Genomic DNA, 24,224 nt, shown 5'->3' with positions numbered 1-24,224 from the left:
CAGTCCATACACCTGCCACAAGGACCCCGCCCACGCCCGCATTCCTGCAGGGCCCCGGGTCACGCCCCGCCCCGCCCCACCCCTTCCCAGAATCGCGCCCACAGGCGGCGCCCGCAGGAATCGAAACTGGAGCCCCTGGGCGCGTACCCGCGAACCGCGCGATGCCGCCGCCGCCGAGCGCCGCACTCGCCCCGCCCCAATGCCTCGGCCAATCGGGAGAGAGCGCGCACCGGCCGCGCGGTGACGTCACAGACCCGGTCCCTCCCCTCCACCCTCCGCCCAGACTCCGATGAAAGAGAACGTGCGGCCCGGGGTTCTCCCCCGCACTCGCGGTGTCACACCATCTCCTCCTCCCCCCGTCACCGTCTGACCAATCAGAGGCCGCCCCTTCCCTGGCCCCGCCCACGCGCGCTGACCTCTCGGCACAGCCTCCGGCGGCTCGGCGGCGCGGCCAATCGGCGCCCAGAAGCCGAGCGAGGTCCCACCCGCCCGGCCGTCTTCCGCCCGGCTCCGCCTCCCGCTGTCCCCCCTTTCTCCTCTCTGCCCCCTCCCCGCACCGAGCGCCTAGCGGCGGCGGGCAGCGCAGCCCAGTCCTGTCCGTGCTGGCGGCGGCGCCTGCTTGGGGCTCAGCGGCATGGAGTGCGCGGCGGCGGGCGCCGAGTTCAACATCCTCCTCGCCACCGACTCCTACAAGGTGGGCGCGGCGGGAGGGACGGGGCCGGAGCCGGAGGGGGGTCACCTTTGCGGGCACCGTTCCGGACCCGCGAGCCTGCCGCTGGCTGAGGCTTCGATTCGGGCCGCCGCCGGCTGCCGTTCTCCGCAGGCCCGGTCGAGGCCGGAAGGGCCCCGCGGCGGGAGGGAGGGAGAGAGCGCGCCCGGCCTCGGGGCGGCGCGGGAAGGCTGTTGGTGGGGCTCCGCGGGGCCCCGCGGCCCCGGTGCCTGCGGGGTGAGAGAGAAAGTGAAAGCGGCGCGGCCCGGCGGCGGCGGCCATGGCGGCACCGGGCAGCCCCCGGCCGCGGCGGGGACGGCAGCGGCGCACGTGTGGCCCTGGGGCGGCGCTGTCCCTCCCGCGCCGTAGCGGGGCGGTATCGGCCCCGAGGAGCCGCCGGCCGGAGACGCGCGTGCGGGGCGGCCGCTCGTTGCGGCAGCGGCTCCGTGCGTCAGGTCTCCGTTCGGAGGCTGCAGTTTGAGCGATGGCGCTGCCTGGCAGGGGGATCTCGCCGCGCGGGCTGCCCGCTGCCGTTCCGCGAGGTGTGACCCAGAAGCCCTTTAGGCGTATCGGAACGTGAGCGCGCCCGGGCGCGAGCCCCGTGGCCGCTTACCGCGAGCGCGGGGCTCCGGGCTCAGCGCTGGATTCCGGGTGGCCCCCGGTTCGGCCCGCAGACGCGCGCCGTGACTCCGGGAGTGACAAATGAACTTTTTCCCCTTCAGGAGCCGAATTGCGGTGTCAGGGAGGTGGTCGGTGTGTCAGGGATGCGGTCACACCGCCGTTTGCGGTGAAAGCGTTTGTTAACGCTGTCGTCCCTTAAAGCTCTGACCGCTCGTATGGGGTTGGGTGTATGCTGATACCCAACGGAGCTGAAAACAGGAGATGTTATATCACAGCTGGGTCCTGTCACTGTCAAACTCCTGGAGCAGGAGCCTCTGTGCACTGGCTTGTATTGCTATCTCTACCAGCTCGTCTTTGAGGATATGATGATACTATTATTATTTGATGTTATACGAAGGAACTCTTTTTGTAAAGGAGTTGGTAGTGCATACCGCCACAGTCTGCAAACAGTTGAGTTGGAACATGAGGAGACACCATGAGAGAGCGGCTCTCTCAACGAGGCTCTGGAAACCCTTTCATTAAGGGCTCGATCTGGCGACGACACTCCTTAAGAACTACATTTTGGTCTTCTGTTTTAAGAGGGCTGGAGTGCCTTCTCCTGTGAAGACAGGCTGAGGGAGCAGGACTTATTCAGAATGGAGAAGACTCTGGCAAAACCTGATAGTCTTTCAGTACTGAAAGAGACCTTAAGAACAGGAGGGGAACAGCCTAATAGTGATAGGACAAGGGGGAATGGCTTTACGCTAAAAGAGGGGAGACTTGGGTTAGATGTTAGGGTGAAGCTCATTACTTAGAGGGCAGTGAGGCCCTGGCACAGCTGCCCATAGAGCGGTGGGTGCCCCATCCCTGGAGGCGTTCAGGGCTGGGTTGGATGGGGCCCTGGGCAGCCTGAGCTGGTAGGGGGCAGCCAGCCTATGGCAGCAGTTGGGGCTGGTGGGCTTTAAGATCCCTTCAAATCCAAGCCATTCTATGATTAAATTTAATGCAAACATGGAAGATTTGCTTTTCTTCCATGCTTGAGTCTAATCACGTTAAGTACTGTAGGCTAGCATTTAGGCAGTGTCCATTCTCCATCTCATTTGCACACAACTTCTCTTAAATTCACCAGATCTGTTCTGGGATCAGTAGAAGTGAGGGGCACTGGAATGGCAGCTGACCACACTGTTTTTTCTGCTTGCTGCTCCGTAGGAAAGCTGATGTAGTGACATTCTGCCAGTGGTAAGAACCTTACAGGAGTCAAGTAAAGCCTGAGTTCTTTCTAGTTCAGGCTGAATTGGGGTTAAATTCTCTGTTACAGTTCGAAGTGTTTTACATTATATCAAAAGAAATTGGAGTTACCTGCTTGGCTCTGTTAGGACCTTTCAAATTGCCTCCTCATGCTTTGTTCCAATCCTTAAGAACTCTTAGATCTTTGAGCAACACTTATGTATTTGCTTTTATCCTGTTAGGTAACAGGGGCACACATCACTTATCTGCTCCCTGTGTGATACTGTCATTTCCTAATCAATGAAGCTCACTTACTGAAAGCACTTTCAGTACGACTGCACTAAAAAATCTGGTAGTCCACAACATCAGGCTTTTTGCAAGAGTTACCAAACACTCTGATGCACTGTTAGAACAAATTGATCTCATGGTTTTTTTCTTTTTTCCTCCCTCAATATTTCTGCTATATCCACTGTAACAGCATTGGTTTGTATGCAATATGTGACAATCAAGCTATGAGGAAAAACATCCACCTGTGTTCAGAAGTTTACTTCACAATTCCGTTGCAGTAGGCACAGATCCATACAAACTAATGGTGGTGACAGAAGTCATGTGCAGATGAACAGCTCTGCTGGGAAAAAATGTGCAGAGTGTCTCAAACAGTGTGGCCCCATCCAAGACAGCTGTCTGAGAGTAACAAGTTCTGGTGTCTGCGCTGTGACCTGGCACTGCTTGTTTGTTTGTGTGTGGGTGCTATTGGCTCCAGTGTCCCAGTTCTGTGCTGAGGTAGGAAATTTGGGGTGGAGAGAAAACTGATTACTAGTTTAAGAGTCTATTAGGAGTCAGAAACAAATGGTGTACGGCAAAGTGATTTGGTAGTGTTTTCTTTTAAGAGCTCATCCAATTCCTCTTCCCCTTCAACAATTTTCCTGTTTGTGTGCCTATTGTAAAACATTTCCTCTTAAGTCACAGAAGCTTATCAAACTCCCGCTTTCAATACCATGCTTATTTCTAGTACGCTCCTTTTTTTCTGGGCAGGAATCATTCTCAGAGGGTGATTTCAGAGATGTGCTATGCTCCAAACCCAGTGCTGAGCTTCCTTTTTTGAGCTGAGGCTCACAGATCTGTACCAGTGCTTCATGATTTTGGGGCAGGGCTTCAAACTGCCCGGTTTCTCTCTACCCCCCAGTAACAATACAAATATTTTTTACGCCAGTTAGATGGAAAAAAATCTGAGTACTTTGTTGCAGATTCTTAAGCTTCCCCAAGTTCCCCAGTGATTTCCCTATTATGTGCCTCTGCTGCCAGGCCTGTGGTGGTCACACAGAGTGGTGTGTTTGTATCTCACTGGTGAGTGAAAGCAGTTGTTAATTCTTTGGATCATAAGACTTGCAAGAAATTAATCCGTGCTGTGATGCCTGGGGAACTGCTCTGTAACAATGTCCAATAGAGACACTATACTTTTAGTGGTGAAATTTCTTGCTGGTAACACAATACTTGCTGGAAGAGGGAAGTACTTGAAGTCCAAATTCTGGCTGCTAGTTGGAAAGCTGCAGCTGAGGGGATGGATACGAGTAGACTCCTTGAAGTTCAGTGTTCTTCAACTGACCATACTGGTGCTGTCCTATTGATCTGTTGATATTAAGAAGTCTCCAAATTCTGATTTTTTGGGTTTTTTTTTTTTTTGGTTGTTTTCAATTCACCAAGGGTCAGTTTATCCTGCTCTTGCCCTTCCTCCCATCAGGGCCGTGTGTTGTCCTGCCGTTCTTGTGCCCCTTGTGACTCACTGCACTTCCCAGTAAAGTCTTCCACCTTCTTTATCTCTGATGCTGACACACTGTCTTTCCCTGTTTTCTCTTTGCTTCCCAGCTCTCTGTTTATCCCGTGTTTGTTTGTGCACAGGCTGCAAACCTTCCAGACAGTACATCACCTGAGAGCCGGGAGAGGGCTGGCCTGGCAGGGTGTTTTGGTGGTGGGCAGGTGTCAGGGACCGGCCCACAGCTGGTCGGGCTGCAGTGTGAGCTGTGAGTGGAGAAGGGCTGTCGGGAGGACTGAACCTCGTTTGCTAAACTAGTAATAGCTTATGTTGTTACCAGCAATGGGCCCTATTACTGCTGGTTGGAGTGTTTTGTAATTAAGCTGATAGCTATAATAAGCTGCCATGCAATTACCCCATAGGAGGAACTGACTTGATATCTAGACTGCAAATGAGATCTGTGTCAGAATTCAGTTCTTTCTGGATGCTTCAAGGAAGCATCAAGGAAGATATTTTCTTCTTTCTTTTATTTTTTCCTTTTAAAAAACAAACAAACAAACTGTATGCATCTTTCGTGTTGAATTTTAAGTATGTCATTCCAATGACTTCTTTTACTCCACGTAGATGCAGAAGAGCACTTCTGAAGTGTTTCATGTGAGTATGTTTATTCTCGGGCTCTGACAGCCTCTACGTTCCTTATTTATAAGGCTGCGGGTATGCAAGGAAGTGTCATGAGTATTCTTTATTGGTTTTGATTAGTACTTAATGATGGCAAACTATTCTTAGCAGCACATATATGTCTGTTTATTTTAATTAAAATCTTGTGGTGGGGATGTGGACGTGTTCTGTTACCTCCTGTAATTCTGGCAATGGAAGGGTCGGAAGCTTCTTGCTTGGCATTCCATGTATGAAGCAGTCTTTACTATGTCAGGGTCTGTTGTCTTCCACCTTTTAACTCGGTCACACGGTCCCATTCCAACCCTCAAATCATCATTGCTGTATGGGAATGCTGCCACTGTCTGGGATTTGGGCAATTTTTAAATTAATTAATTAAATTAACTTTCATTGTTGAAAAGCTAAATGCTTTTTCACTTTTAATTAAGGAACGTGAAGCTTGTAGCAGTACATGAAATTCTGCCGCTACTCAAAAATGTGTAAACAGTAAGCATAAGGCATTTCTGTCATCTTTGTTATGGTAATCTTGCTTGTAAAACATAGGAATTTTTGGTGACAAAACTGCTGTGGAGTGCTACTTTTAAAACATCATATTTTTTCTGAGCATTTCAGAATACCTTAAGTTACAGTGCTTACATTTGACCTTTTGTAGGTGAATGTGAACATCGTCCTTTAGAGCATCTCTTGCTGTTGTGTGCAGATTCCATATAAATGTGTCTGCATGCACGTACTTTCATTATTTATTGTAGTACTGACCAATCCCTTAGGTTTTTTTGCTCACTCTTATTTTTCAGCCTATAAGAGATAATGGTATGCTAAAATACAGAGGCATTAGATGTGGTACGAAGTCAGCCTTCAGTATCAGTCATAGCCTGTGTTTATCCTAAGTACTGCTTCATTTCCTCTGCTGTTTGTTAACTGTGCCTTCCGTGTAAGTTATTGGCAATCTTTGCTTTGAACTACTCTATCAGTTAAACCCAGTATTGGTAGGTGAAGTGGTCTTTCAGATCATGACCTCCATCTTTTCATGTGAGTTTTCAAATGGGAGGTAGTGCCAAAACAAGAGAGAATCTTAGAGGTGCTTCATACAAGTCTCTCCAGGATAAATGCTTGAGGGACTGCTGCAGGAAAGTTATCTAACTCAGCATACTATATATGGGGGTGAGGATTCCCCAGATAAATATTTTCCAGTACCAGTTCATTCAACTGCTGTTCTGATACCACATCCCACATTGTGACTCTCCTTTTTGTTTGTTGCTTATAAAGGAGCGTGGGTCAATTTTCACTTATGCTGTCATGGATCTAGCCCGTTTTGGCATGTGAACAAAGCTGGCACGATGTTGACTAACCATAATTCATACCCTGTGTGATGTGCTGCAAATTCTGAAGTGCTCCAGTTGAGTGGCCCACAAGGACTGTGCTCCTGTGAGCATGGCTACAGTATCTGTCTTTCAAGAACTGGACTCTCTTATACCCATTTTGTCCTAAAGAGTTTTCCAACCAACTACAAAAAGGTCAAGTACCTTCTTAGTTGTGCTAGTATTATCTCTTGTAGAGGTACAATACAGACCAGCTCCTGCTGGCTAGATACGCAGGGTATTGTTTGCTTTGCTACAGACAGAGCTTAGAAGCATCTTTCTGATGGTTCACGATAGCACCCAGTTGAGCAGCAGGAATGTGAGCACACCAGATTTCTCTGCTGAGGTCAGAGCTGGGTTTCTCATGTTCTCAAATGGCTGACATGTACGACCTTAAGTAACTTTTTTAAAGAATTTCTTTGCAAACTCTTGTACAATGAAGTTTGTAAACAGACTCTTATTCCGGAGGGTTTGTTACCTAGCCTATTTAAAAACAAAACAAAAAACAAACAAACAAAAAAAAACCTTTGTCTCCATTCTCACTGTTTTGTCATGAGTACCTCTTAATTCCTTTCTCTTAAAACTTAACTTCTTATAGTTGGTGTATTTTCTTGGATTGCTGCTCTAAATCTGTTTTGTGCTTCATATTATTTTTCTACTACCTCTAGTTGAATGGAGGTATTCTTTGTCCAGCATGCACCTTTATTTGGATTAAATTTAGTGAGGAGCTGTCACAACTGGAGAATAAAAGTGCTCTATTTCAGACGTAATTCATAACCTTGTTGTAGATGGTCGTTCCAGGGCTGTTTGTTGAAATTTGTGGAAACAAAACCTAGGCCGCAGTCTTTGAACTAAGTATCAAAAGACCTTTGAACATGTTTTGGAGTTCTGTTTTCTTGTAATGGTCTCTTAATCTCCGTAGGAACTTCTGCTTGGTCTTTGTTTATTTCTGTAGAAACGGGGGTTTCCTATAGAGCTTAGAGCCACTGCTGCTTATCAGGAGCCTGTCTGTACAGGTCCAGCTTCTGTCACCCACTACCTGAGCATAGATTTATCAACGCTGTCTCAATCTGTAAGTCGCACAAAATACATTTGAAATGCCATCTGTTGTCATCAGTTGTTTCTTTCTACACTCTGTAGCATACAGGGAGGTGCAGAATATCATCTGACAACAAGGAAAGCTCAGGCGTTTTTGAAAGCATAGCTTTTATTTTCCAAGTGCCTTGTAGCCTTTTTTTGTGTCACTGATTGTGTTGTGTTGGGTTTGTTGTTTTTTGTTTTCCCCAGAGGTGTTTTCTGTCTCTTCTGTGAAATGTTCCTGTTTCCTAGGGCTTGATCCTTTTTTGGATTATTTTTTAATACTTATTTTTTACCACCAGACATTTCAAAGAATCTCAGCATGAATTGAGTTGGATGGGACCTCAAAGACCATTTAATTCCCCCCTGTTGAGAACAGGGTTATCACCCACCAAAGGAAACTGCTGTTTGACTTCCCTGTACAACCTTCTGACTATCATTGTGGTGAATGTGTGTTATTTCCCATGCCCTAGATATCCAGAAATCCCCAGTAATGAACAGAACCATCATCATGCACTGTAGGCAGATGTGCTGTTTAGGTTCAGTGCCCTGCCTGGTAGCTTGCAAGCACAGCAGAGGCTATGAGTCCTTGAGGTGTGGAATGATGATGTGGCTTAGCATGGTGGATCTGGAGTCTTCCTGTTATGGTTAAACACATCAAGAGTGGGGGAAAATGGGTCTTGTGGTTTCTTCTCACCTACCTATACTGTGTGCCTGGAGTAAGCAGCGGTTGGAAGGGGTGGTGCTGTGAGATTGAGGTTGTGTCTGAGTACCATAAAGTCCATGGGGGCCTTGTGGGCACCCAGTGGTGCTCTGGTTTCATAGAGGAAACCTGTGGTTTCGTGGAATATTAAAGGCAGCACAAATTATTCAAAATCACAAAGACTGGTTAGGTGTGAAGTAACTTAATTGTGAGGGAGGTGTTTTTTTGTTTTTTGTTTTTTGTTTTACCGTTTAAATGGATTCTAATATATGAAGAATAGAACTACATCTTACATAAATAATTTGTAAAAACCAATTATCTCTGTCAAGTACTTGATGAAATTTAATTTATAAATGTATCAATTTCTTTCAAACTTATTTAAATTTGCATCCTTAGAAATAACACTTTGGTGGACATTAATAGCTATATGTTTTCAGTTTGAGGTCTAATCTAAAGTTAGAAAAAATAGCAGAATCTGTTATTTAATATTTGATGGATGTGCATTTGGGGATTTCTTTTTGTTTTTTGTTTTTCTTGATTTGTTTTGTCTCTGTTTTGTGGGTTTTTTTTTTTGTTGTTTGTTTTTTTCCTTTGGCTGAAACTGCTGCAAAGTAGTCTGGAGGAGTAGTCTCCCCAGGCATGCTGCATAAAGGATACTTCTGGCTGTTGGCTTTCCAGTTGGCTTTCAGCCCTCAGGTTCTGCTCACGTACTGCCAGAGCACCCCGTTCTACAGTTATGCTTCAAACCAAAGCTAGAATGGGAAGACTCTATGAAAAAGTGTTTAAATGGATCAGGGGAAGGTGGCACCAACTCAGTGTGTGCACTGTGCTCCGTAAGTTAATCTGGGACCTGTAACTCATTTGATAGACAAAAACGTCTGGCTAGAGGAGATGCCTTTAAATGACCGAAGCCAGAGATTGTTTCAAAGACAGTAATGGGAGATCATGCAAGCTTTCATTATAAGGCAAATGTTAACTGCAAATACCTGCCTGTCTTAGTAACTTGGATCATTAAACTTTACTAGAGACTTGAGTATACATTCTCACGTGGATGGAGTGTTTTGCCTTGCTTGAGTTGTTGTGGATAAAACAACAGCATTAGATTGTTTTGTTCCAGAGCACGTTCCAGGAATTCAGGTACTCTCTTGGGAATCGTTCTTGGAGTGTCTGCTGTATGCATCTTCATTTGTCAGCTCTGTGCTGAGCGCTCACTCTGAAATCACAAAGCTGTAGCATCCCAGCAGGATGAAGAATGAAAACAAAGTCAGACAGTGTTCTGAAGCAATATCATAAAATGAAGTTCCAGCTTCAAGTCCAGTCCCTTGCATGGTCACAAAAAAGACCAGAACTTCTCATGCAGTCATAGGAACTTGTGTGGTGACAGCGTGAAGCAAGGAGTTCTGCTCTCTGTTGAAGTAAATGATCCTTTTGATTTGTTATGTTTTCCTCTGAGACCACTTAATAACTTCTTTTTGTAAGGGAGTGGTATGTATGTTCAGACTCCCATTAGTCAGAAGAACGTGATGTTTTTTTCAGAATGCTCCATAGTAGGCTTTGTGGTGGTGGTTTTGTGTTTGTGTGAATAGAACTATATCAGCTGACATTGTTACTTTTTTGCCAGTTCTGCCTACAGCTGGGGACAGACATGTCATAGTTTATGGAGTGAGATGTTTCCAAATAGCTAGAACTAAGTCTAAGAACTAGTTGGTAATTCTCCCTTTGGAGTGGCTGTGGAATTGGAGCAGAATAGGCTGTGCTCCGTTGATGTCTGCTCAGCAGTGCTTTGTTTGAAGTGAAGGCAGAGAGCTTGCCATTACAAGCTTGGATTTTATTTGGTTGGCCTTGGAAACTTCATACAAGTAAAGATAATGGAAAGATCTATAAATTGACCTTTTCGTTTATTTGACTGTTCCTTGCAGCATTGGAAACCCAAACACAACTGCTGCTATAGAAGAACCAGAAAATGCAATTGCACAGTCTAGTTGATTATCCAAGCTGAGCGAAATACTAAATAGAAGTGACATTTGAGAGGAAAAGAACCCACTGTTTTTAAAATTCTTAATGTACAGCTTTAGCAATACAGGTAATGGGAACTCAGATGTTTTGTTTTGAATGTGTCAAAGGTGCAGTTTAGAAAGACAACAAAGAAGAAATGTTCAGTTACTCCTTTTCTGGATTCTTGTGGTATTGGAAATGACACTTTTTAAGATTATATGAGGCAAGAAGTAGCAGCAATCAAGTTACACTGATCTTGTGGTTAAATCTGGGCCTTTCAGAAAAATTTGGATGTGCCTTTAGCACCTTTTCAGATTTTGTTGCGTGGTGGTGCTTGACTCTGCCAAAGGATGAGAGATTGTGAGCAGGTACAAACCTCAGGCAGCTCTTCTAACAGCATTCCCAACAATAACAGGTTTGTGAGCTGTCATTAACATAATGTGGGTTTGGGAAATCCTCTCTGGCCATGGTGAATGAGGCACTGGGGTAAATGTCACTGTCAGTGCTTTCTTGAGCCTGGATGGCTTTCACTTGAACTATGTGACTATAGCCTTAACCCTTCAATTAAATACAAGCAGATACCTCTGGGTTGGAAGTGGCAGACAACTTTGTGGCCAAGCCTGATAGCTGCAGGAAGCAAAGTGTGGTGGAGAGAAAACTGGCTGGGCAGGTGAGTGCTCAGTGCTGCTCCTATAACACAAGCAATGGCAACTTCCCCAGTTGATCAAAGCAACGTTGTGGGGGCAGTGGAAGAGCTGACCATGAAGGGTACTGGGGGAACAAAAGTCTTGTTGCAGAAACAAAGAAAGTAAGATAAGGGATACAGACTTCTGAACTGAAAATCTAAGAAAAATATAGGAGGGGACATCCCCTAAATGCCTACTGTGTAGGGTGTTAATGGAGGAATAGGTCAGAAGAATTGGTGTGCCTGTAAGCTCTAACATATGAAGGTAGAGCTCTGCCCAATGACTTTTGATTTCTCTTGTGTTTTATAGTGTTGTTTCAAGTACTTACTGATGTTTTTCTTAATGTAGGTTACACACTACAAGCAATATCCACCTAATACAAGCAAAGTATATTCCTACTTTGAATGTCGTGAGAAGAAGACTGAAAATTCCAAGTTAAGGAAAGTGAAGTATGAAGAAACTGTTTTTTATGGTTTGCAGTACATTCTGAATAAATACTTAAAAGGTAACTATCTCAAATTCCAATAAAAATATACCTGTAAATATAAAAACCTTAATTTTTCCCAAGTCTTACTTCAGTCGTATGGTTTAAACAATTGCAGATTATCTTGATTGGTACGTATTTATGTGATTCTGAAATCAAGGTGACCACCCCAATAAAACGATATTGACTTCTAACTTCAGGCACCATCCTACTTCCTTTCTTTATGACAATGAATTATTAGAAATGAAGAGGTGTTCCTTCCCCACCTTGAAGTTGAAATGAATGGAAACGAAACAAACTTCACAAAATCACAAGAAGATGCATTTCACATTTTTGAAGTGCACATTTTAATCTGTATTTGCTATGTAAGGTAGTAACTTTAGTTTCCTTTGTTTCCCTTGTCACTCAGGTTATTTAATACAGCAGCTGCCTGTGAATTTGTTTTCAATACTGGCTGTTTTTAAGAGTAACATCTGAAAATTCTGTGGTGGTATTTAAGATTTTGCTTTTTTTTTTTTTTTTTTTGCATTTGCCAAGTTTTAGAAGGAGAACTGCAGCCATACAGCTTGCATGCTTTTGTCTTATCCTGAATCCATAAATATCTCTGCCACATGTTGGAATTAAACTAAAATCAAAGCACTTAATAATCTTACCTCTTTTCTCTAGCAATCTGAGGATTGTTCTCTAACATTGCAAATAGACAATTAGTCCTAAAGCAGTAGCAGTGCTTACTCAAGTAATCAGTTAGTCTGTCTGTTTCTATCACAGAAGTAATTAATCAGAGACTGATTTTTAAGGCATCTCCACAGGGATTCTCCTGGAGCAGTATAGCTGGAGACTGGTGCTAGGCAGGCTGTGTCTTGTTGAGTGTGTCGAGTTTCATAATTGCTATACTATTCCAGGAAGACCAGTGATAAGCAAAACTTGTGATGACTTATAAGCAGTCATAAAAGACAAAAGATCTAAAATTGTCCTTGAGCCACCTGCAGACCAGAAGTCTATTTTATGCTGTTGGCTTCACGAGCATCATAATCTACATGATAAATTAAATTTGGTTTAAACAAGCTACTGTACTGCATTTGATGTGTTTTCTATGTTTTTTTGTTTTATTTTTTTTAAAGCAAAGTTAAAGTCTTCTGTACCTAAACCTTTTGTTACTTATTTTCTAAGTTTTCATTTGTTTCTGGAACCACAGGTAAAGTGGTGACCAAAGAAAAAATCAAGGAAGCCAAAGAAGTGTATAGGGAGCACTTTCAAGATGATGTCTTCAATGAAAAGGGATGGAACTATATTCTGGAGGTAAAACTTAATGAAAATAATACAAGATAATAAGGATTTCTGAATCAACTATAAAATAGATATAGCAGTCTCTTCTTTAAGCCAAGATATTTTAGCCATAATAGCAAAGAGTGGGTAAGTGTAGCTTTTTATGTACAGTGTACAGGAATTGGTAGCTGTCAAAGAATGATCATATAATTGTAAGAGAAAAGCAGTGTCCATCCTTTTGGATGATAGACATGGCTTTGCAGGAGATAAGGGCTTATGGCTGCTGTCAGCCAGGTTAGAGTAAGTGGGGGTTGTTGACCAGTCTCCGTTTATAATTTGGTGCCTGGTGGTTGGTTGCATCATCTGTACTGCTGTCTGTAATTAATCATAACTGTTGTAATTCTAATGCAGGAAGCATTACAACTTTTCTTGCATATGTAAATAGTTTCAGAAAATGTGTAAATGTGTTTTGTTCAATTGTTTCCCAAGTTTTTTCAGAGATGCTTCAGTTCAACTCTATTATGAAATACAAGACTTGACACACAAATCCCTCCAAGTCTTTCCACATTTTATCCTCTTTTGTTTGTAAATATGTCCACCTTCGAGTAATTGCAAACATCTCTGTGTAAAACCAGCATATTCAGACTAATAGCATTCTTCAGAGCAGTTCTAATCATTGTGGATGAGTTAAGTACTAAGCCTCACTATGAATTCTAATGAATGACATTTGATGCTTGGAAACAATTTTTAGCCCCTTGAGTTTATTTTCCTATTGATACCCTGACTGAATGCATTTTATGGTGACATCTGTTGGTAATCTGGAGATATATATATCTGGATGTCATCTAGCAGCAAGGCTGAGCCACAGGGTGTGCAGAAGAACCACTGTTCACAAAGAGATACTTAATGCAGGTTGATTCATAGAAGCCTTATTTACTTCTGAAATAACTATAGATGTGAATTTAACTGTATTCTTATTTAAGCTATGTTATACCTTGTGGACTGCTCTCCACTTATATTTAAAGTAATCTTGATCCCTCTTTCGTTAAACTGAATTGATAACTTGTTATGCTGTATGTCTGTCCGCGCTGAGTTTTAACACTGCTTAACTAATCCCATTTCAATGCATGCTTTTGCCTTAGTTAAAACAGCCATTCCACATGCCCCCTGTGAACATTGTTTGTCATTTCTCAGGTTTTCTTGCCAAAACAGTTCATAGAAAAACAAATATGATTTCCCCTTTTTTGATCTTAGATGCGAATGTCTGTTGAACTGGGAGAGTATGTTCCCTTTGCATGCTTTATGCCCTTATGTGCGTGCTGAGATCTTTCTGCTTTTTGTACATCTCTAATCCTACCACTGCTTGCTTTCTGGCTCTGTTATCTAATTTCTTGTGCTAGGTAAAGCGTAGAGGAAAAATACTATGCATTTTGCCTAAAATATGTACCAGATGTACTCAGTGTTTGCTGGGAAGACACCTTATTATAAAGGAGAAGCTCACAACCTAAAACATCTGAAAATGATGATATTATACTGTTGTGATACGACCTTATTGCTTTTCATGGATAAAATCAACACCTAAGGGACTTCCAAATCTCTTGGGCTTTTTTTTTTTCCTTTTAAGTATATTTTTATCTTCATAGAATCATTAGTGAATATTTTTGAGCCTTTTGGAAGGTCTTACTGTCCTTTATTTATTAAACTAGCACAATCATCTCCAAGTCTGAAGAACGCAAAGCCTGTGTGGCATATGAATGCAATTAGCTTCAGCGTATTGCACTTCAGAAGAAACCTTAACTGTAGTATATGGGGGATTTTTGTAAATGTGTTTTGGGCATTGGAGAATGTGTGTTGATAGCAGTTAAGAATCTCTGTAACTTCTCTGAAGTTATGCAATTTTTGTTGCCTTTAAAGAAGTAATATCTCATATGAAGCTTTCTGTCAAAAAGTATTGATGTTCAAAATGTTTTAAGTATTGTTGGTTTATCTGGCAATGATGTTTCAGAAAGTTATAATTACTGTTTTAGAGCTACTGAGCACAACTTTTTGTGAAAAGGATATTCCATAGAATATTTAGTTTTTCAGGGATGAAAGATTGAATTTGACAGAAGAACTGGATTTTGTGTTTAGTGAATAGTTGAGGTGATAAAATGTTCTTTCAAAGAGATTCTAGTAGATCCTACTCTAATAAATTAACAAATCACACATCTGTACCGAGCGAAACTACTATGGCTTTTTGAAGGCTTAGATAGCAGCTAAACTTCTTTTCTTTCTTCAGGTTAAAAACACTGAAGAAAAATGAATACCTAGTATTTCTTATTTCTGAGTCTATGTATTTTTAGGTAATATTTAAACCCTTTTGCCTCAATTTGCACAAGGAATGCAACTGAAAACCTTCATTTGATTTGATGAAGAGGCTTTGTCAGAAAACTCACAGACTATTATATCCTGCAGTCAAGTAAGAGAAGTAATATGTAACCTTCCTGTTGCCTAATGACGTTCTTTCTCACCTAGAAATATGATGGCCATCTTCCTATAGAAATAAAGGCTGTTCCCGAGGGCTCTGTCATTCCCAGAGGAAATGTTCTCTTCACAGTAGAAAACACAGATCCGGAATGCTACTGGCTCACAAATTGGATTGAGGTCAGTCTTGGAAAGTTATCATGTTTTTTTCTAAATAAAAATTAATGCACTTAAATTAAGGCTTGAATCTCATATTGCCTTAAGGGAAGTCTGTGACAGCTTTCATTTTCTGCTTTAAATATGCCTCGATTCTTTCTCTAGTACTCATACATAGACCTTTCCTCCATACCTGGCAAGTGATTGTAATAATTTTATAGCAGTAGTTCCTTTGTAAGGGAAAGAGGAGGAAGGGAGTCGTGTATGTCTGTAGCTTGGGAGCAGTAACTCTTGAGATGTCTGGTATTACCCTGCCTTATAAAGGTATTATAAAGACTAATTACTTTAACCTAAAGTAAACTGTTGGAGGCTTTCTGAATGGGTGATGAAAATAAATAGCCCTTTTGTATTTGAGTAAATGTTTACTAAGGATAAGGATTCAAAAATTCTCACTCAGTGTGTGCCTAATAATGGTTTGGGTTTTTGCTTTAGACTATTCTTGTTCAGTCGTGGTATCCAATCACAGTGGCTACAAATTCTAGAGAGCAGAAAAAGATTTTGGCCAAATATTTGCTGGAGACTTCTGGCAGCTTGGAGGGACTGGAGTATAAACTGCATGACTTCGGCTACAGGGGAGTTTCTTCACAAGAGGTAATACAGCTTTTCTAATAATTTGGGAAGTCTGATCTCAACCACAAAGTACAGCAGTGTGTATTTGTTAACAGTTGTAATTGTGTGCAACAGTGAAATTGTGAATTCATAGTGCTGTGTTTGGACTTATGTGGAGGGAGTGGATCTGGGTGTGTGGAGTGTGCCTGAACTCTGAATTAGACTGGGAGAGCTTCCTTCGCCTTGGAAATTCCTTCCTGTAAATGCATGAAGAGTGCATTGGTGAAAGAGGAACCGAGTCAGAGTTCTGCTGTTTCAAATTGGTGCTAGCCAGTAACTGATTTTAGGCTTCTATATTTGGCCTGGCAACTGAAAGCTGCGTCTTTTTTCAGACTGCAGGAATAGGAGCTTCAGCTCATTTGGTGAACTTCAAAGGAACAGACACTGTAGCTGGAATTGCATTAATTAAGAAGTACTATGGAACAAAAGATCCAGTTCCGGGATATTCTGTTCCAGCTGCTGAACACAGGTAGGATTTTTGGCAATTAAAACTTTTTTTTTTAATAGGAAAAAATACATTGTGTTAAACTTACTCATCTTTATATCTAGGAATGTGGTGGTTTTTTTTCACTTTAAAGGAAGAGTGAAAGCTTCACTTCATTTTAAGCTGTTTCATTTATTCCATACTGTATTTGACTGATGCAGATGATGAGGTTAAAGTTCTGTACTGACACATCTGTACATTCTAGGGGCTCAACAGTGGTGTGGCTGTTTTTAACTGTAGATGTTTTTAAACTGTAAACTTTCTAACATAGTGAAGTAGCTGATGATCCTGGTGGTGGGTCCCTTCTAACTCACAATATTATATGACTCTAAATGTACATGATTATTTTTAAAATGGAACCTGAAAGCGTACAGGTAAAAGATATTGAGGATGCTTGTTATGAACTTCACGCTTACAATTTTGTTTAAAATAAAGTGAAAAGCCATATGAGGTACAACTTTCCCACTGTTTTCCTTATTCTAAAGTTTCCTATCAACGTAACAGATTCAGCCAATAAATAATCCTCTATTTGTTGTGAATGAATTTGAGAGTAAGGAGTTAATCTGAAATGCCTGTTTAAGATCTCTGCTTTGATATTGGAATCTTCCACAGGTCAAGAGTGAGTGCAAATCTTTGGGTATTACTTGTGCATCTGCATACTGAAATGAGCACAAAGGAAGGAAAGACTTTTTTTTTTCTTAGCTTGTACAAAATACAGTTCTTTTGAATAGAAGCTTTCATTCAGAATTGCAAGAAATATAACAGAAAAGTTACAGGAATAGTTCTAATAGGGTAATGATCAGCTTTAAAGCTACTTTGTTTCATTTCACTTTCTGGATCCTTGCTGGAATGCTGTTCTAGAACTGCTACTTGATATAGAAGTAACAAAAGTTGCCTGAGACATCTCTTGGCTTAACCCCACAATTGATTTAAAAATAAAAAATAAAAAAAAATGGAGCAAGTGACTGTAAAATTCTGTATAATGAAAGAAAACACATGGAAGCATCTTTTGCACACTGTGCAGAGCATACTTTCTCTTAAACTGTCTTTTGTTTGAGTTTGTGCTGCCTAATGCAGACCAGTCTCTGTTTTGAAGCTCATTCACAAAGTGGCTCTTTGCAAAAGACTTGGATTTCTCCAGAATTGTTCTGGTGTTCTCCAACTTCCAATCTGAGGGGGTGCTGTGTGTGGTGCTTCCTTCTGGCACACCACCACCAGGTGTTGTTCCTGTGACTGCCTCAGCCTCCTGGAAAGTAATTTTGTTTTCTCTCTTTGGTCCTGTGAGCGAAGGCTCATCCACTGAAAAGTTAATGCTAGCATTTTGGGGGAAAAATTGCAATGCAAGTTATTTCTTACTGCACACCTCTGTTTTATACAAGTGTTTTATCTGTTCACACACAAGTTATTGATGTAAGTTGTGCCAACCACATACAGGCAGCCTCTGCTGATCAGCTGGCGTTCAGTAACTTACTGCCTCTTCTAGCAACTCTGTTTCATGTGCTTGCCTGTACCCTTGTACCAAGGGTAAAGCTCTGAGGTTATTCTGGAAGAAGCTTTGTGATAGGGATCTTAGTGCTTTTAAATTGTTATCCAAAATAAAATTTAAAAAAAGTGTTAAGATTCTTCTAATTTATTCTGCTAATTCTCTACTTCCCATTTGATAGTCTGAAGTTGCCAGAGCAGATGGTTTGTTCTTGCATTTATGATTCCTTAATTGTCTAAATTTCAGATCTAAGAGAAACTCTCACAAATACAGACAGTAAATAAGTAAAACTAAGTTACATGTTAAAGAAGCTTCACATATCCAGTATTTGTCTAAGCTGCCAGAGATGAATCTGTGCTGCTGTTAGTATATTTGCTATCCACACAAGACAGAGCTCATAAGAACATAATTTGTGCTGTCCTGTAATCACACTGCCTATTCTTATCTTGATTTATTTCTGTTAGGAAATGCAGAATGTGTGATTTAACACAAACGCTGCTCTAATGTGTTTTCTTTTTTCAATTGACTTCACAGTACCATAACAGCTTGGGGGAAGGATCATGAAAAAGATGCTTTTGAACACATAGTGACACAGTTTTCTTCAGTGCCTGTATCTGTGGTTAGTGACAGCTACGACATTTACAATGCTTGTGAAAAAATATGGGGCGACGACTTAAGGCATATAATTGAAGGCCGAAGTCCAGAGGCACCACTTATTATTAGACCAGATTCTGGGAATCCCCTTGACACTGTTTTAAAGGTAACACTTTAAGTTCTTTGTATGTGAGATTAGGAAGGACAATTGTTTGTTTTGTAACGACTGGTTGGCCAGTAAACATAATGTTCTAGCTTAGTATGCTTTGAAAAGCATACCTATGAAAAATCTGAACCTGTATCTCATTTAAATATAGATATGGCAACTCCTCTGCAGTCTAAATTGCTTTGTTGTTTTCAGTAAATGCATTCTTGCATACCATTTCTTGAAGCTTTTATTACAGTTACCAGTTTTGCTCTTCTAATGATGCTGGAAAGATTCATCGCTTAGTAAAAAACAATTATTATTTATTTCCCTCTTTTTATTTGTATTAATACAAATGCCAAGCAGGTAAGGCTTCTTTCCTTCAAGATTAGGTATCTTGGAGTCCCGTATTAGTATACCATTTTAAAGTGTAAATAAGAATTAAACTCCCTTCTCCCTTCTGTAATACTTGCATGTAAGTCAATGACACGTGAACTTTTAAGTTGAAAACTACTTCTGGCTGTCTTGCATACCATGCAGAGTATAATGACGGTTGAAGTTTTAAAATAATAAAAGCTGTTGGTACCTCTGAATTTGAGTAGCTATCCATACTGTTGTACTAAATTTGAAAGATTCTGGGGATGCTGGTGTTCTCTCAAATCCATGCAGCTTTAACACTTTTTTTTTTTTTTTCTTTTGGGGCAAGTGACATATCACAAATAGGAACTTTGAATTATCTTCATCATAGCAAGTAAGAAAAATCTCATCTAAAGAGTTGCATTTAAGTTAGTGCTGGCTAAGAAAATCGTAGAAAATTGAAAGCCTCCTTCACCGTTTTAAAGGTGATTTAAAAAAAAAAAAAAAAAAAAAGAAAGGCAGAATTGTCAGATGACATCTGAATAGCAATAAATGACAGCAACCAAAGAGAGAAAGAAAGGAAGCATGGATCGGATTAGCTTTTGGGTACATTTTTATAAAAGCTTTATGGTCTATGACTGCTTTGATCTAATGACTTCTGCCACAGTGGCTGGTGTGAGTTTTGTTTGTGTGCCTATGTTAGATATTTGTTTCTTTACTGGAAGGGCAGTTATTACTTTTTTACTTTTGTTTTGAACTTTCTTTTCCATAGGTCTTGGAGATCTTAGGGAAGAAGTTTCCCATCACAGAGAACTCTAAAGGCTACAAATTGCTGCCACCCTATCTCAGAGTTATTCAAGGGGATGGTGTGGATATCAACACATTGCAAGAGGTGAGAGATCCTGTTCACATGTCAGGGTGGTACTGGCAATGTTACTATTTAATCTGGAATCTGTTGTGACTAGTTAGATGTTGCGGCTTCACTACTGACCCCTCCCTACCCTTTGTCCCAGACACTGGCTGTGATATCCTTCTGTGTAAAACACGTTTGTTAAAACCTCGCAGAGAATAATTGAGACGCATAAATAACTAAAAGGCATATCCTAATCTTAGTGTTGTAACCCTTCTGCTCATGCTGTCTCATGTTTTTTGTTTGCTTTTGTCCTGCTGGTCAAACCTTATTCAGATAAAAATCTGGTAGTGTTTGGTACTCTCATTGACACCTAAAGCATGCTGCATGATCGCTGTGCTACAGCAATAGCAGTAATTAACTGGTTGGGTTCATTAGTTACATATGCTCTGATGAGTGTTTGTACTTGGAATTTTGAAGGTGCGGATTTTAAAGGTGACTTGTTAAAAACAAAGGTGAGGGAGGTTAAGGAGTCCATTGGTTTGGTGACTAATGGAGTAAGGATTGTTGAAAGCCCAAATGAAGAACAGATTAGGCTGTGGTCTGAGTCAAAGTGCCATGTTGGACCATTGCTGCCTGAATCTGGTAAATATACATAATCTTTGAGTAATGATACTGAAGTGCCCTTTCAGCAAGACAAAATCTAGTTATTTAGTGGTTGCTACATTCTAGAAGCTAGTTAAAACTATATTGCTATTTTATAGGAGATTCTAGCTAACATAATGCAGATAAGGGGGATAAGTAAAAGGAGGAGGACTTGACTTTATAAGGTTTTTTTCTGCATTTTTCATCTTTAACTGTAACAGAGTTCAAAACCAGAAACAAACTTAAATCCAATAAAATTAATTTTGATGCTTATCTTAGCTTCTTAGCTTGATGCATCTTTCGATTCTTATTAACAAAGTTGAAGTTTCAAGCCAGCTAGGAAACATCTCATATTTAATATGTACACATCATGTTAAACTCAACCATGGAACTCTGAGATGTTTGTCACTCACATCCATAGAGTTCACACTGAGGTTGTTTGCTGACACGTCAGCCGTAGTGCAGTCATACATCACAGTTTTGTTCCTGCTCCCTTAGCCTTGAAAGCAAATTTTATTCCTGTAGCTTTGCGAGAATAATCTGTGCTAATGTTCTTAAGGAAATAAAGCATGAGAAATAAGTCTTATGGTTAGATTCTAAGGAAAAAGGCTTGATAAATAAACTTACTATTCTCAGTGACTTTAAAACAGAACTTAACTACAACTTGGTGCTATTGTTAGGCAACATATGTACTTGTGTCGCAGACTCAGAAAATCCGAATGAAAAAAAGTTGGACCTTTAATTCTTGTAGGTACTCAGAGTTTTCATTTTGTCAGTTATACTTGACGAAGTTCTAAGAGGTAATAAGCTCACAGGGCATTGGTTGTATTCAGATAAAAGGTGACTGGGGACATGAGCACCTCTCATAGGAGGAGGGACAGAGGTGGAGCTGTTCTTCTTGGAGAAGAGGAAGCTTGGGGGAATCTCATAGATTTGTATAAGTACCTGAAGTGAGAGTGCAAAAAAGGCAGGGCCGCACTGTTCAGTGGTGCCCAGTGACAGAACAAGAGGCGGTGGGCACAATGTGGAACACAGGAAGTTGTGTCTGAACGCCAGGAAGCGTTTCTTTACTGTGCAGTGATGGAACACTGGCACAGGTTACCCAGAGGCTGTGGAGTCTCCTCAGAGGTCTTCCAAAGCCACCTGGCTGTGGCCCTGGGCACCCTGCTCTGAGTCTCTCTGCTTGGACAGGGGCTGGGCCAGATGGAATCAGAATTCCCTGCCAACCTCAGCCAGTCTCTGGGAATACCAAAGCCATTATTTAAAGTTCTGTATGTTGAAGGATAAAATGCAATGCTCTCAGAGCTCTATAATAGAGCAGAAAAATAATTCCAGTAGCTAATGGGAGAGGATAAAAGGCAGAAGGAGCAATTCTTTGCTGATATTTTCCTCAAACTGTTGCTGACTGTGAGGAAAGTCTTACCTGTAATGTGTAGAAGTGGATAGAGGGTCCAATTCCACGGGATTCACAGAATAGATGTAACTCACAGCTGCTTAGTGGCCACCTTCTCGTCTTGCCTGACTGTAATCTTGCTGTGCTCCTCACATCAGCTTTGACTGTTGAACTGATGACCATTAAACTAATTTATGCCATAAATGTAGCAGCAAACTAACTTGGCTGAAAGGAATCAATTTTTCTGTTGTTTTAGTGAATGAAATTGTCCCATAAAACAGGGTAATAATCACTGGCACAATACAAGAGAAATAGAAACTGTTGTCTTGAGCTGGGGGAAGCAGAAAAGGAGGAAAGCAACGCTTCTAATTTGGCAGCAGCAAGTTATGTTGGAGCAAAAAGACCACAAGCTTGCAGCCTATTTTAGTCATGTTTAAAATTTCATGGATTTTTCTTTCCTTCTATGTCAGCAAAACTGAGGTTACTATGCTGACTTGTGAAAGAATGGATAATAGCTTGCCATTTAAAGAAAAAAAATCTTGAAATATAATTCATACTTTTTAAAAAGGAGTTTACATAAACAAATGCACTGTTGTGGCTATCTTTTTTTTTTGCCTCTAAACCCCTATGGAAGTGATCATTCTAATTATTCCATATCAGCCTTAGATTCTAGGTATGACCAGTTATGAATCTGGTGAGAGGCAATGGGTATAACAGGAAAGCTAGAATGAGTAACTGCAGATCAGAACTTTTTAACTAGCTGAAAGAAGAATATAGAAAACAACTCGGTATAAACTGGATTTTAAAATTCTTTGTTTTAATAGGGAATGCTGGTAGAACAGGTAAGGAACCTTTTCTGACTTTCTTCTAGTATTTTCACTTTAAAAATCATTCCAATCTGCTAACTCCACAATATACTACACTCCCAAAGGACTTCCTTTTGAACATTCAATTTCCAGATTTCTTTAGATGGTTATAAAGAAAGAAAATCCTCTAACCTGGAGTCATAATTGTTAATCACGCCCATAATAGTCAGCAGGAGGTGGTCAAAACCATAACACCAGAACTGTTCTATACATAGGTTTGAAAATGTGAGACAATAAATTGTTCTCTATTGCTTTTTCCTCGGGGAGGCTTCAGAACAGAAGGATAGAACTGGATCAGAGTCCAGGTGGGGATTACCAACAACGCTTGCCTTATCAAAAGACAGCAATAAATAAGCAGAGTCCATATCTGTGAGTCAAGGCTAGTTTCTTTGTCTTACTGGGTATTATGTGTGGTGAGAGGATATTGAAAGTCCTTTTATCTGGATGGATGGGACTTTGCTATTTCACCATTTTCCATTTCCATGCTATTTCCATTTTGATGGAAGAATAGCATGGCCTAAGAGCATACTCTGTCATAATTTTCTTTTTCTATTAGACTGTGGAGGGAATGAAGAAAAATAAATGGAGTATTGAAAATGTTGCCTTTGGATCTGAAGTTTTTGTTTCTACTTTTATTAGTGACATATTTAGGAGATATGAGTTCAAACATTCTTAGTGGGGCTGTCACTACCTTTTTAGCCTTACGTAGGGGTAACAAGCCGTGGAAACAAATCTTGGCTGTTTGAGTGTGACTAAACTAGCACCCACGATTCTAGGCTTGGGGATGTCATGTTTGTGTAGTAGAATGGGATGAGGGGAATGCTGTAGTAAGTTTTAATTGACTTATTGATACCAGTGCAGTTTACATTGATCTGTATCTGCCTGAGAAGGTACCAAAACATGTTCTAAGCAGTTTTATGTATTTCCATTTCTAGATTGCTACTCTTAATTCTAGACAATGTGATTTTTAAATTTTACTTTTAAGTGAACTGCTGCATGCCAAGTATTGACAGGATTGTTACGTACGTCTCCTGGAAACTGAATGTTAGTTGGTTCAATAGTTTGTAAAAAGCATCTTGTTTAAGTAGTATGTTATTTTGATGGAAAAATAGCATGGTCTAAGAGCATATTCTAACATAATTTTCTTTTTCTATTAGATTGTAGAGGGAATGAAGAAGAATAAATGGAGTATTGAAAATATTGCCTTTGGATCTGGTGGAGCTTTGTTGCAGAAGCTAACTAGAGATCTCTTAAACTGTTCCTTCAAATGTAGCTACGTGGTAACCAACGGTCTTGGGGTATGTCTTATACTACTTCTACCATTATATTTTCAGCCGAGGCCTCCCCATTGACAAACTTTTTCATACCTCCTGTTAGATTACTGCCATCTACATAAGGTACACAACTCCAACAAAGCCCAATGTACTTTTGGTTTTAGGTAAATGTCTTCAAGGATCCAGTAGCTGATCCAAACAAAAGGTCAAAGAAAGGCCGACTGTCTTTGCATAGGACACCTGCTGGAGATTTTGTGACACTTGAAGAAGGAAAGGGAGATCTTGAAGAGTATGGGCAGGTATGAATTTTCA

At 41.1% G+C, this 24,224-nt stretch overlaps 1 protein-coding gene across 2 annotated transcripts in view; it reads left to right on the top strand.

Annotated features, from left to right (window-relative positions):
- The first annotated feature begins 465 nt into the window (after positions 1-465).
- NAMPT (nicotinamide phosphoribosyltransferase) overlaps positions 466-24,224 on the top strand; it is a 29,866-nt gene continuing 6,107 nt past the window's right edge. Inside the window, exons 1-11 of one of the 2 annotated variants that reach the window (XM_085217149.1) lie at positions 10,149-10,185; positions 10,676-10,767; positions 11,132-11,288; positions 12,463-12,566; positions 15,048-15,176; positions 15,645-15,803; positions 16,154-16,290; positions 18,323-18,548; positions 19,657-19,776; positions 23,796-23,936; positions 24,077-24,211. In XM_085217149.1, coding sequence (XP_085073275.1) covers positions 10,164-10,185; positions 10,676-10,767; positions 11,132-11,288; positions 12,463-12,566; positions 15,048-15,176; positions 15,645-15,803; positions 16,154-16,290; positions 18,323-18,548; positions 19,657-19,776; positions 23,796-23,936; positions 24,077-24,211 — 1,422 coding nt within the window. In that variant the 5' untranslated portion in view covers positions 10,149-10,163. Of the gene's footprint in view, positions 695-10,148; positions 10,186-10,675; positions 10,768-11,131; positions 11,289-12,462; positions 12,567-15,047; positions 15,177-15,644; positions 15,804-16,153; positions 16,291-18,322; positions 18,549-19,656; positions 19,777-23,795; positions 23,937-24,076; positions 24,212-24,224 lie in introns of those variants that run through there. The other variant, XM_085217157.1, reaches the window with a different exon arrangement.

Source organism: Meleagris gallopavo, chromosome 1 (assembly GCF_905368555.1).
Source record: "Meleagris gallopavo chromosome 1, MGAL_WU_HG_1.1, whole genome shotgun sequence".
In the NCBI taxonomy this organism is placed as follows: Eukaryota; Metazoa; Chordata; class Aves; order Galliformes; family Phasianidae; genus Meleagris; species Meleagris gallopavo.
Note: the sequence above shows the minus strand (reverse complement) of the source record. Positions and strands in the feature narration are given on the sequence as shown.